The sequence below is a fragment of the Mercenaria mercenaria genome, chromosome 17, assembly GCF_021730395.1.
Source record: "Mercenaria mercenaria strain notata chromosome 17, MADL_Memer_1, whole genome shotgun sequence".
Taxonomy (NCBI): Eukaryota; Metazoa; Mollusca; class Bivalvia; order Venerida; family Veneridae; genus Mercenaria; species Mercenaria mercenaria.
Genome location: NC_069377.1, coordinates 60,029,554 through 60,043,443, shown reverse-complemented (window position 1 = coordinate 60,043,443; position 13,890 = coordinate 60,029,554). Strand labels below are relative to the sequence as shown.

The window sequence follows — 13,890 nt, the reverse complement described above, 5'->3', positions numbered from 1 at the left end:
TGATTCTCATCCCTGTCAACCAGTATTTAAAACCCCTGGCTCAAATACTTTTACTGATCAAAATTCTGTTATCCAAAATTGAATGTCCGGGTATTGTTACACTTTCGTAGATTTGCCTAAATCTCCAGTTAAAAGGATGTGTTTGACAAATTGTTATGATGCAAAGACAGTTTAACAGTATTTGATAGTAAGTGATATAAAAATTTACCATGACATTTCCTCTTATCAAAATAATTGAAGAGAAATGTCTTTTAAAACCTAGCAGGTTGACTCGGCGACCATCTACTTTCGATTTCAAAAAGTTACAGAAAAAGCATACATGTGATAAGTTCAGAATCCCAAAACTGGAGGTTTGCCATTTTTCAGCTGGAGTTGGGGTCTCAAAACTGGAGGTTTTTTATCGACATAAATTAAGCGCGCGGACACAGAACTTTGAGACAAAATCCAACATTTTAGGCCACACAGTAACGCATAAGTCTACACCAGAAGAAACAATCCTCATAACTTTTGATTTGAATTTTGACAGAGTTATGCCACTTTTTAACTTACATTTTTTGGTTAAAGTTTTATATAATGTCCAATATCTCTGTTACATTCAAACTATTGACTATTATGCCCCTTTTACTGGCAAAGCTTTAATTCAGAGTCAGTCACTGAGAAAAGTCGAGCATGCTGTCTTATAGAAGCTCCTTGTTCTAACTTTAAACTTTCTTAACAGATTAAATTTGTAGAAACAGTCTCAATTTAGGTCTGAAATGGTGGCGAACATGCATTAACATTCTACTCGAGGGCTGAAAAAAAAATTGGTCTGAACACAACTCATAAATTATGTAAATTCCTTACCCCACCCACTTTTGTATAAAAATACTGGTCATAAATGATTTTGACATGAAAAACAGAAAACAGAAATGCATTAACATGTATTTACCCTTACCAAAATAATGAAGATTGGTGTTATCAAATAAATGAGTGTGTGATTCCATCCAATTTTCAATGAAATTATTCCATTTTTAGTAGAAAATTAATTTGGTAAACATTGGAAGAAAATGGCGTAACTGCATAAAGGGGAAATAACCTTCATGTTCTAAAAATAGTAATTGGTTGGTTTTTCCAACAATTATTTATGTGATTTTATTACCGAACAAAACTTTTCTTTGAATAATCAAAAATTCATTTCAACTGGGAATTATTTCTTATGACTGGGAGTATTTTGCTTCAAACTGGTAAAAAATGGAGTCTAATTGGCATTAAGAATGGGCCGATATTGGTCCCGTGAGACAGGTGGAAAAGGCCATTGTCTAATCCCTTATCAAAACAAACAATCATTTTATCAAAATTCACCTGTGAAAAACAACTCTTTCCTCCAGCTACATGTGTGTCAAACATGTATAATACACAACAGTCGGTGACACTTTGATTTACTGTGTAAACATGTTCAAGGCACTCCTCGGTAATATCAACCCAGTCATAATACTTGTTTTTGGGGGTTTTTTTTTTTGAAAGGCGGGAGAATTATGGTTTTGGTCGGGAGACGGGAGGCAAGGTGAAAAAATCGGGATTTTGACCCTCCCGCGCGGGAGATCACATGTATGGAAAAAGGTAAAGCCAGTATAATTTCTAATCTAAATTTGATTGAATTTAATTAGATATCTAATGTCTGGATTTTAATTTCAATTGTGACACATTAATCAACACCTGGCTTTGTTAAAACGTGTAATAAACAATAATCAGCACGGGTAGAATAAGGTGCGAAAATATCAGAAAGCTGTTGTTTACAGACTCGTCAGTAGTGATACAGTATCAGATAGGCGCAAAGAAGTGGTTTATTTCATAATTTTTGTGTTTTTTTTTTTTTTTTTTTTTTTTTTTGTTGCTTATGTTGTTTTGTTGTTGTTTTTTTTAATCAGGAGATTGAGACTTCTGATCGGGGTGATCGGGTTTTACAACCAGAATCGGGAGAAACCCGATCGGATCAGGAGAGTTGGGATGTCTGCATATGGATTTCACATTCTTAAAACATTATATAAATGATTCTCATTTTTTATGGCTGTATCATTAGCCAAGACCCTGGGAGTATGGTGCCAAGACCACGAGAATGTGCTGCTAACAGTTTTGGAGACCAGTCTATGAATGAAGCCATGTCATTGGTCAATTTCAAAATTATTCTAATAATTTACGAAACAAGTGTCAGTATACTGATATAAAAATTGAATTCCAGAAAAGGACTGCCTAAAGGGGCCCCACTTTCGGACAGTCAAACGCCTTTAAAAACTCACCAAAGGGAGACAATTTTTTCCGAATATTTTAAGTACAAATGGCATTCATTTACAAAGGGAGACAACTTTTTCCGAATATTTAAAGTATTCGTCGAGAGAAAGTTGTCTCCCTTTGAAAATGAATGCCATTTGTAAAGAAATAAAGATAAACAATTGCTGAAAACTGTGTTCCATCTTATTATGTGAAATTTCACCACTCGCACACTATTGCAAATGCATACAAACAAACATGTGTAACAGTTCTTTGAAAATGGTGAGTTTTTAAAGGCGTTTGACTGTCCGGAAGTAGGGCCCCTTTAGGCAGTCCTTTTCTGGAATTCAATGTTTATATCAGTACACTAACACTTGTTTTGTAAAGTAATATACATGCTTTACATGCTGTTCAATTTTCGTGTTAAACAGCTCTTTCTTTCTATGATTTGGTGTTGTTTGATTTTTGTTTCTCAAGGCCTAAATCTCAACCTGAAACAGCCATTTCGTGCAAAACCACAAAATTTTATACCAACGAAAACAGAGGATTTCACAGTATTAAGAAAACTATTACATCAAGCAAAACTAAAATAACTTACGAGTCATCTTTGTCTATAGGTTTTCCATCTTTAAACCATTTAACTGGAGCACTGTTCGGATTGGATGCCTTACAATCCAGCATTAATGTGCCCTTTTCTTTCTCCTTCTTATTCTCGAGTTTCTTGAAGAATTTAATATCAGCTGAAACAGAAAATCATTCCAATTTCAAATAATTGTTTGTCTGTTTGTTTGTACAAATGAATCTCAGTTTATCTACAGTCTCACTAGTTGCCCATACAGACAAGTCCTCTAAAGCCTGTTTTAACCTTTAGCCTGCTAAATTTTTAAAATGGACTGGTCAATCATTCAATTTGGGCAATACCATTTATTATTTGAAGTAGTGTTCACTGAAAATTTACTGACTGAATAGCGAACAGTGCAGACCATGATCAGATTGCACTGGTCGCAAAGGCAGAATCACTTGCCGCCAGCAAGGGTTAAAGGATAGTGCTAAATACAGAAGATACTCAGATTCCATAAGTTTTCCATGGTTCTCTATCTCTACAGGGGGTCTTGATTTATAGTCACATCTGAAAGACTTTAAAAAATTGTAGCACTTGCAATTCTTTATATGCACATTCTAGCATAAAAAATGCTGTTCTGATCACAATATGGGTGGGATGTATGTTTTACCAAGAGAGTAAACAAGTGTTAACCGTGAGATTCTTGTGCCTTTTTGTAGTGTAGTCATTTTTAGCAAGCTGTTAAGTTGCCAGTTACAACCCAACGACTTACGGTCAATCCATGGAAAAGCAGATCTACTAAGATATTCAGCAATGATTTTATCACATAATAACATCACAATTGTAGCTTTCCTTGTTAAATAGGAAAAAAATTTGGCTGTGTTAGAATTATTTGTAACTTACGTTCAACGAAAAGTTGTGCAACCGTCTCCTTGCTCTGCATGACACACTTGTATTTTCCCTCGTCACGACTACTGCAGTTCTTGATTTGCAGACGACGTTTGTGTCCATCTTTAACAAATTCATATTTACCGCCGGGCTTCAGCTCCTGGATTACAGAGAACATTTATACTTTAATACCTTGCAGTTTTTTTTTTACAACACTTGACGCTGACAAAAAAAATTGTTTTGAGATGGTTGACCCGTAACGACACTCAGCAATTTCCATGCCATTCCTTATTCTTCGTATACTATTTCGGTATACTTGGACCAAAACAGAAAATAAATCACTTTTTTATAATAACCAAACAATGCCAAAATATTATTTAGACAATATGCAATCTAATGGAAAATACCAGTCATTATTACTGGTCCACTTCCTCACATCTGACAGTTAACACGGTGTTGTAATAGAAAATGCATTCTTTCCTAGATACTTATCAACTAGAGAAATAAAAATAGGCAAAAAGAAATACAACAAAGACAGACCTTTTCAACACCTTTCTCTTGAAAACTAAAGGTACATTTCGTGGGCTGAGCGCGAAACTATTGTAACTGTATATAGATAAAGAACAAGATACAATAGTTTCACGCTCAGCCCTAGATTTACATCTTAGGTTTCAAACATTGTTGAATTTGAGATTTGAGCATAGTTGAAAAGGTGCCTAAATGACACCTCAAGCATTTATCAAAATATTATGATAGCATTTCTACATGTACAAATATCTGAACACATACGAAGTCTGAACCTCTCTAAAAAAAAGTTGCATGTCATTTGAATAGAATAAATGCCTGTACTTTTAATTTCAAATACATAATAACTGAATCAGAAAAAAAATACTTATTAGGTAATAAATCATTAAATAAAAAAAAATAAAAAATAAAACATTTGTATAAAAATTATGATAAATTAAAAACATTACAGATTTTTTTATAAATGAAATAGAATTCTTGAAAAACTTAATTTAAAAGAAATTAAGGAGTTATTTAATTTAAAAGTGAATTTAACAGAATATTACAAATTTTGACATATACAGTAAGTACAACCCTGGAATTAACTGTTCATTAGTAAATTTCATATTTCAGAGGAACGTAGGAAAAGAATGTTTAAACAAGTGGAATTGAATATAAGAAAGGAACATAAATGTGCACATGTCGCAATAATAAAATACAGAATGTATGTTTCATACAAGAACAAAATAGGCTGCAAATATTAAAAAGAAGTTGTTGAGCTAGAACATTATTCATGTGGGGGTGAAAGAATTTATTTTATTGGTTACATCAAGCACGTGCAGTTGTGCTTTCTTTGGCAGGGATAACTCTTGCACTTCCCACGTGTAACAAGCCAGATGAAGCTGAAAGTTTTAGCGTTATGATATATAAAAAAAAGAAGCTTTAAACAAATGTTATTAACAAAACCAAAAACAGAATAAACCAACGTCTTATTAATTTTCACTGATATAAAATTTGACTAAAATAGTTTGCGAAATACAGTTTGTGGTTTATCTGAGAAGAAAAATATTTCCACCTCTTATAGGGATGAAATTAATGTTCATTTATAACTTAACATCATGTATATGATGTGAACATTTTGACCTATCTAATATCAGCATATCCCTATGCTAAGAAAAAAATCTTTTTTCTTTTTTCCAAAAATATGCCCTGGCTCTAAGGTTATACAAATGAGTTTGGAGACCAGTCAAAAATGTTGCCCTGCCATTGGTCAATTTTAAAAATGTGCTCAGAGACAGCCAATCAAATGCTTGAATTCATAGACTGGTTTCCAAACACAAGTTTTATAACACTGGACCCAGACCTTTGCTGTTAAGTAGAGGAAAGTCTGTAAGATGACAAGATTAATGAGAGGATTTTATACTTTATTAATCTCTTACACAGTGATCTCCCCTTATGGTAAAAAAGACGTCTGCCATTGCAAACAATTATATCATATTTTGATAAATCTTTTTTGTTTTGTAATTTGATATTAGATTTTACTAACTGAAATTGTCTTGAGAACTTGTAAATGATTTGAGGCTAACATGGGTGAAAATATGGAAAATTTAAATAATTATTACTTGAATCATGTGATTTTCATGGTCACATGCAATCTGTGCTGCATTTGATCAATGTGTCATCATTAAAGGGGAGGTAATTGCTGCTGGGAGTTGATATTTTATGTGTATCTGAGTTATGACACAATGAATGATGAATACAGCAAATTAAAAACATAATACTAAAATCTGAACAAATTCTTGCAATAAAACAAATTAAAGCTAAAAAATAACTCCAAAATGTAAAGTAATCAGCCAGTTTTGACATGCATCCCTCCTTAGATAAAATTAAAACACAAATATTCTGTGCATTGTACAGTACACTGTGAAATAACTAGTTTTCGTGGGGAAACTAATTTTTTGTGGGGAACTAATTTTTGTGGATTCTGTTTTGGTTGCATTGATCCACAAACTTAAATTCCAATGAACAAAAAGAATTTCTTTTTATTTTATGTCCGAAAGTTGATATCCATAAATTCATATCCCCATAGAATAGACGTTTTGATCAAAACCATGAAATTTTGTTCCCGTATAATTAAATGATTTCCCAGTAATAGCAAAGCAGAAAACTTTAAAATGAAAAAAAAAGGTTTAATTACTAATTTTTAATCAAGTATACATTGTACTGTTTTAACCCTTGTAAGTATAAGCAGCAATGCAGATCATTTTTCAGAAATATAAAAAACTTGCAAAACTTTCAGGCAAGACACATGAAAATCATTTTGAACAAAATAATAAGTAGATTTATTATGCATGTCATTGCCCAACCTTCCATTAAGAGGCCCACATGATAGATAGTGGACAACCAATATGCAGCCTCGTTAAATAAAGTTGTTACTTACTTTACATACTTACTACAGTATTTTCAAAAGTGAATCAGTATCGAAATGATATGGCAGTTTGAAATTTAAGAAAATGGTTGACCACAGAGGCATGCATTTTTCTGTTTAAAAAACTTTCTAGTCTGAAGCGGGACTAAATTCAGCCTTGCACAATTCAAATACTTCAAAGCTCAGGTGAGCTTACTAGTACAAGTGTGTAAAAAAACTGAACTTTGAGCATATTTCATGGGAAGGGGAGATAATAATTATTATAAGCAGAGATCAGTTAAAAACTTATGTATGTCTTAAAATAATATGGTTTTGTTAAGCAAAATATATGTGCTCAATAAAGCTAAAGCAAAGATGAAAATCCATAGCCCGGTTGCAAAACATCATGACCCTTAGCTGTGAAAATACTAATCATTTCGGACAACGTGTAAGTTGACTAGCTTGATATAAACATGTTTATTATATACCAATAGAAATTATGTAAAATAAAATCGGGTTGTATTTTACAATTAAATATGAACAGACAGACAAATATTCCATATTGTACCTTTTAAATTCCGTATTGTACCTTCCGTATTGTATGCTGCCGGACTATTTTCATTAACATGCATGACCCGACACATTTCTATAAAAAGTGCACATAAAAACTTCACTAAGTTCCATTTAATATCGATAAACATTGAAGATTTCGTTCAAGAACAAAACAAGAATCAAAATGGTAAAGGTATACAGGGTTTCAGAAATCTGCAAATTTACTGGTAGCACACTGGGCTACCAAAATTTTAATCTGGTAGCCCGAACATTTAAGTTTATTTGGCAATGGCCATTTCGGTTTATTTACTATGTGCTTCTAAACTACAGTGGATGGAATGATTAAATTATTAAAGGTTTCATAATTTTAGCCATACCCACATTATTATAAATTTTGTTCTCTTAAATAGCAATTATCATTATTCCTTTTACTCATTTTAAAAGATAAAACTACATGTTTTTAAACTGAGAAATATTATCAGGAGTACTCCTGATAGTTATTGCAACATGGCAATAAAAAAAGGAATGCAAATCAGTTTTTATAAACTTGCAAATTCCTTAGAACTTACTAACTTAGAGCTGTATGAATTGCAATTTATCTCAAAATTATTTAAAGTTGATCCTGTTCGATTCTAAACATCTGTCTGGTTTAATAAACGGACTAGAACTGCGTATATAACGTCTCTCAGTTTCTTGGCACTGTGTATTCATTTATCCGAATTTATGTTTGTCCAAAATTCTGTATACTTTCTGATATTTTACAAAATCATGGTCGATTTTTGCATGTTAGCAAGTATTTAAATTGAAAAGCATAAACAATCAGTGTAAGCACTAAACTGCCTCAAAATCAAATATCTGTTCTTTCTGACCGCTCGATAAATATTGAGGTCAGCGAAATCGAAAGTACACTTTGGCAGGTGGCGCTAAAATGACGTAATTTTAAGACTGGTTTGCATATTGTTTTAAACAATACCGATCAGCGATTTTGATGTTTCTGGATCAGTCTAAAATCACTCTTGCACATGTTTTTGTAAACATTTGCCTGCGGGTACGATTAAACGATTAATTGTTTGCCGATTGTGCATACATGTCAAGTTTCCCGGATTGTCCAGGAGTTTCCCGGATTCAGACCCAATTTCCCGGACGTACGGAAAGCTTAAATATCTCCCGGAAAATCATTTTTCCATAAAAACATATACTTTTAGTGTAATGTTGGACAGATGCCAGCCTTAGCCAGACAGTTTTACAGTTTAAATCCAAAACAACATCAGTAATTACACACTGTGGCTGACGTAATTTATCACTCTATCGATTAACAAGGTCAGGCTCCGATAACATCTGCAAACAGTGTATGTATGGGCTATTTTTAGATTGTGTTAATTGGCGAGTTTACATTATTAATATGATATGGATGATTTAGGTGGTAAAAGATATTTAGGGATACATTTAAATAGATAAATTGGAGTGATGGCAATCATTACCACTGATGGCAGAAGTGTCAACACCTTGAAATAGGTTCAAACATTTTATAACAGCTATGAATATGATTTTGTATTTTATTTTTATTGAGTAAAAAACACTTTTTGATACTATATAAATCTAAAAGGTGAAATAGGCTCATTTCCAATCTATTTTAGCTACGTACTGTTCATGGGCTAAAATTCTAGGAATATCAAAAAGACCTGCATATTATTCACTGGATACTATACTACATGAAGTAAAATGAGGTGTGCTTGTAAATTTCATCAATTCCACTGCTTATAAAAAGATAATAATCGAATAAATTTAAATCAATACTTTTTAAAAAATGGTTTAACCCTTACCCTGCTAAATTTCTATAATGAACTTGCCCATCTTTCTATTTGGGCAGTGCCATTAACTGTTAAAAGAGGTGCTTACCAAAAAGTTACTGACTGAATGGCATACAATGCAGATCATGATCAGACTGCATGTAAGTGCAGGCTGATCATGATCTACACTGGTCGCAAAGGAAGAATCTATAGTGTCCAGCATGATAAGGGTTAAAATGCAAATAACAACCCCTGAAACCATTGCCAAAATCAGTTAATCACTTAGTCAGAAAGGAAATGGTTTAGATCTAATTTGTTTTACAGTTTTATATTCAACCTAGAATTTCCTTAAAAATGATGGTCGATAAAACTGGATTTTCTTCAAATCTCCTGGATTTTCAACTGATATCTCCTGGAAAATTGTCCAGGGAACTTGACATGTATGATTGTGACAGTAGGTGGTAAGATAATTAAAGCCTGGGGCATGTATCTCTTGACACCCAAGGGGATTATAGACAACTATCAAAATTATATTTGAAGACTAAATAATTGGTTTCCGGGCTACTCGATACGGAGTTTCAAGGTAGCCGGCGGGCACGCTCTGAAAAAATTTAGTAGTCCGACAGAATTTTCTGGTAGCCCCCGGGCTCCGGACATGGGATTTCTGAAACCCTGGGTATATAATAAAAGGGTCATTATAGCAGTAGCTGGATCTGGGACGATGTATTCAGCTCTTGTGGATTTTGCAAGGTCGGATCACACTTGGCGCTTGTGCGCCTCGTTAGATCCGATCTGGCAAAATCCACTCAAGCCAAATACTGCATCCCAGATCAAGCTACTGTTATAATAACCCTATTTTATTTTTTGATATGGAGGAACCATTTAATTAGCTATTTTTTTTAATGACCGATTACTGTGAGAACACTACATAACTGCCAGAACACTGTTGCCTATATCAGGCACTGTATATTCCCTAATTAACACCCTCCCACCTAATAAAGGCTCTCCAATAACTTTGTTTTCAAATTGTTTTAAATAGGTTTAAATCACTGGTGAATATCAGCACTATATGGTATTGCTATAATAATTATTGTTAAAATTCATTCATTTTAAGTTGGATTTATAGTTTATACATTTGTATTTACTAAACAAAATAAACGTAGTTTTTTTTTTCATTTTTAGGGCCTTAATAAATAGGCCCCTTTTGCACAATGTTAATAAGGGAAATATGGTATACAAAAAATAAACATGTTTATATTGATGTACTAAACTGACACCTTATCTTCAATGGTCAGTACTTTATGTTTCAGGCAAAAATACTGGAGCTTAAAACAGCATTGTTCAGGGACAATATTCATCAATGTTTAAACCCTGGAACTAATAGCAGACCTAAACTTAAGAAAGCCAAATATTCATTTTGCAATAACTTTGTTTATAGCGAATATATACGGAACTGTCCGTAACTGTCAAGTACACATTCATGCAAAGTTTCATTATGGTCTGTGTTGATTAATCGACGACTGAGTGAAAAGAAGTTTTAGCATTTTAAAGCCAAAGTGTAAATTTCAGAATTAAATCACTGATGAATACTGTGGCCATGATGTATAGTGTCAAGCTAAGTTTGAAGCATAATGTGGTAATGCAAACTCAAAAAGAAAATCAAATATATAAAAGCATGAAATGACATGTAAAAAAAGTATGAATATCTGCAATTCTAAAATGATAAGAAATATTTTTTGATAGATGTTGGAATTTTTGGTTTATCAGAACCATGTCCCTGGGGGCTATCCTAACAAGCACCAGCTAAATAAACAGTTCCCATAATAAAAAAAAAACATGCTTAATTTGTTCACTTAGTTTAAACTCTCAAATTTGCATTAAAAGAGAAATAGGCTTTAACATCTCTAAAAAAATTACCAAGAGTATCATGAAATGATCAATACTAAATCTTAGATTAGATATAATTATGTTTTAATTAAAGGTTTGAGAAAATGAACATTAACTTAGGTTAGATAAAAGATGTTTAAGAAATAAATAAATTGAAACTAAAAAGGTAATTGTGTGATGGGTTAAAAAACAAATTAATTTAATTGAAGAAGTAAATTAATAAATAATTCGTAAGTAAGAACAGTGGATCTGAAATGAAATGCACATGTAGCATATGTGGAATGTCATGTAGCATGTATGGAATGTCATGATATTTCATGATATTTACCGTCCATTCGCCATTGTCCTGTTCAAGCGGTAAAAGAAAAAAAGACAAAAACAAATGTATTAAAGTACACACAAGTAAAATAATTATATACCTACACGAGTTCTGAAAAAAAAACCTGTGATATACAGGGTCACTGAAATGGGGTACAAGGGGATTTTAACACTGAAAATATGGGGTTTATGGGAACACTAAAATTTAGGTTCACTACAGTGGAGAAGGACATCATTAAGTGGTTCGAAGAATTAGGGGGATGTCGGGCTGAATTACTGAAAGTCTACGGAGATGTAAAGCCTCAAGGAGATGGGTAAGATCTGAATACTGTGAAATCATCATTACTCGTGGGGCAAATCAATCCACCCAATTTAATCCCATTGGACAACTAATATTATCATTCATTTTTATGTTGTAAAGTTGAAATTCGCAGATCTATATCCCCATGATATAGCTTTTTTTGGCTAAACTACAAAATTTTGTGCGCATAGAATTAAATGATTTCACAGTATTAAAGATAAATGACACTGTATTAATCATGCTAGACTAGGTACATTCCCTACTTTGTTCAGTGTGAAATATTCAATATTCTTTACAATAAGAGCTGTCACTCTTAGTGACAAATGCTCCCCCACCCCTCTCCAAGCGTGCCAAAGAATGCTACAAATTATTTTCAAATCCCTTGATAAATGGCAGAGTTATGGACCAGACAAGAAACAGACCATGTTAACCTTTAATCTCTAAGTGCGACCTTGACCTTCAAGCTAGGGGGCTGGATCTTGCGCTTACATGTTGTCTCATTATGGGGAACAAATTATTTCATAATCCCTTTATGAATGGTAGAGTTACAGCCCAGACAAGAATTTACAAAGAAGCACACTCGGACGGACAGTGTGATTTCCATATCCCCACCTTCGGGGGCATTAAAACATAATGAAATACTAATTCTGCAGACTATACCTTTTTGTGAATGTTTCTAAAGATTTTTTAAAAAAAAGATAACATATGTATTCTAACCCCAAAATGAACAAAAAATCTTGTGAATAAATTTTGACGAGCCATACTTTTCACACCGAACCTATGACCCCACTTTCTAAATATCTAAGTATCTAAAAAGCTTGAAACAAGCAAAATGACTATGCAATATTTAAACTGGAATTTTTTTAATTAATGTTTCTTCAACGACACACTTTTTCAAGTGGAGTGTTTACCACATTGTTTTCATTTACTGTTAAAATGGTACTGGCAAAAACTGGATTTCATTTTTAAAGAGAATTACGGGAAAGATTCAAACACAACAATCATGTACTATAACAATCAATGTCAAAGAAACTGTGCTTTTCAGGTGGTCAGAAAATAATTCCATTTTTTTGTCCATTTTTTTCACACTTCTCCACTTTTACAAATTTTCTACATAATATATAATGACACTTTTTCAGAATTCTCAAGATCAGTTTCATTCAAGGGCAGTAACTCCAGAGAGACTTGAACAATCCAGCTGGATATCGAGCTTGGCTGAGATACGTGCCCACGAATACTGTGACCAAGTTTGGAGAAAATTGGATAAGAACCACTCAAGTCAGAGAATGGGCAACTTTCTGGACACTGCCCGTCACTGCAGGCGAGCCAATCGTATTTCATGGGCACATAAAATCTTTAATTTTTTTTAAAGGCTAGAAGTTTATAATTATTCTGACAGACTGAACTTGACGGACAAAACTTTAATATCGTTATATTGACACTTTTTCAAACTTTTTAAGCAGCACTTGAAAACCCTACTCTCATAACTTTAAAATTTCCCAAAAGCCACATAAACTAGGATATGTACAACCTGAAAGACACATTTTCATTTTCTAACAAGGGATATTACAGTTCAAAAAGTTTAAATTCTAAAATTAAAGGTAACAGAGGGCTGCCTTTAAGATAGTTAAAAATATCTGAAATGTGTTCAATTTCTGAAAAGGCTGAATCCTTACTTCAACAGCCAATTTACTTCTTAAAGACATCGGTAAAGGTCTTTTCAAGTTGTCACACAGGACTCATTTCTAGAGCTTAGATAAACTGTTCAAATTATAATTTCTTTGTTCAACATTAATAAGACAGGAGCTCATAGAACATGAAATGCCCCCCTTGATACATTCAGTAACTGCACAAGAAACCGAAATTATTTGGTCATTGTGCACTGGACGTTTGACGTACTGACCTCAAATCAATAATTATGGGTATTTTACCAGTCATAAGTGACCTCCGTATCAAACGTTATCTTAGACCAAAGCATTCTCAAGTTATTGGGCAAAAAAAGTTCTACTGTTACTGTATTGGGTCATTGTGACCTTGACCTTTGACCTACTGACCTCAAAATCAATAGGGTTCATCTGCTGGTCATGATCAACCTTCCTATTAAGTTTTATTATCCTAGGCCCAAGCATTCTCAAGTTATCATCCAGAAACAGTTTAACTGTTCCGTGTCACTGTGACCTTGACCTCTAACATACAGACCTCAAAAACTGCTGGTCATGATCAACCTCCCTATTAGCTTTTGTGAGCCTAGGCCCAAGCGTTCCCAAGTTATTGTCAAAACGGTTTAATTGTTCCAGGTCACTTTGACCTTGACCTTTGACCTACTGAACTCAAAATCAATAGGGGTCATCTGCTGGTCATGTCCAACCTCCCAATCAACTTTCACGATCCTAGGCCCAAGAGTTCTTGAGTTAATATCCAGAAACGGTTTAAA

General features: G+C 33.3%; 1 protein-coding gene across 26 annotated transcripts in view; it reads right to left on the bottom strand.

Moving 5' to 3' along the window:
* Positions 1-13,890, bottom strand: part of LOC123537522 (twitchin-like) — a 204,523-nt gene that overhangs the window by 64,353 nt on the left and 126,280 nt on the right. For 24 of the 26 annotated variants that reach the window (XM_053528310.1, XM_053528320.1, XM_053528307.1 and 21 more), the window contains 3 exons: positions 11,166-11,183; positions 3,713-3,857; positions 2,846-2,987 (listed from right to left, as the gene is read on the bottom strand). In XM_053528310.1, the coding sequence (XP_053384285.1) occupies positions 2,846-2,987; positions 3,713-3,857; positions 11,166-11,183 (305 nt within the window). The remainder of the gene's footprint in view (positions 1-2,845; positions 2,988-3,712; positions 3,858-11,165; positions 11,184-13,890) is intronic. The other 2 variants (XM_053528314.1, XM_053528318.1) reach the window with 1 other exon arrangement.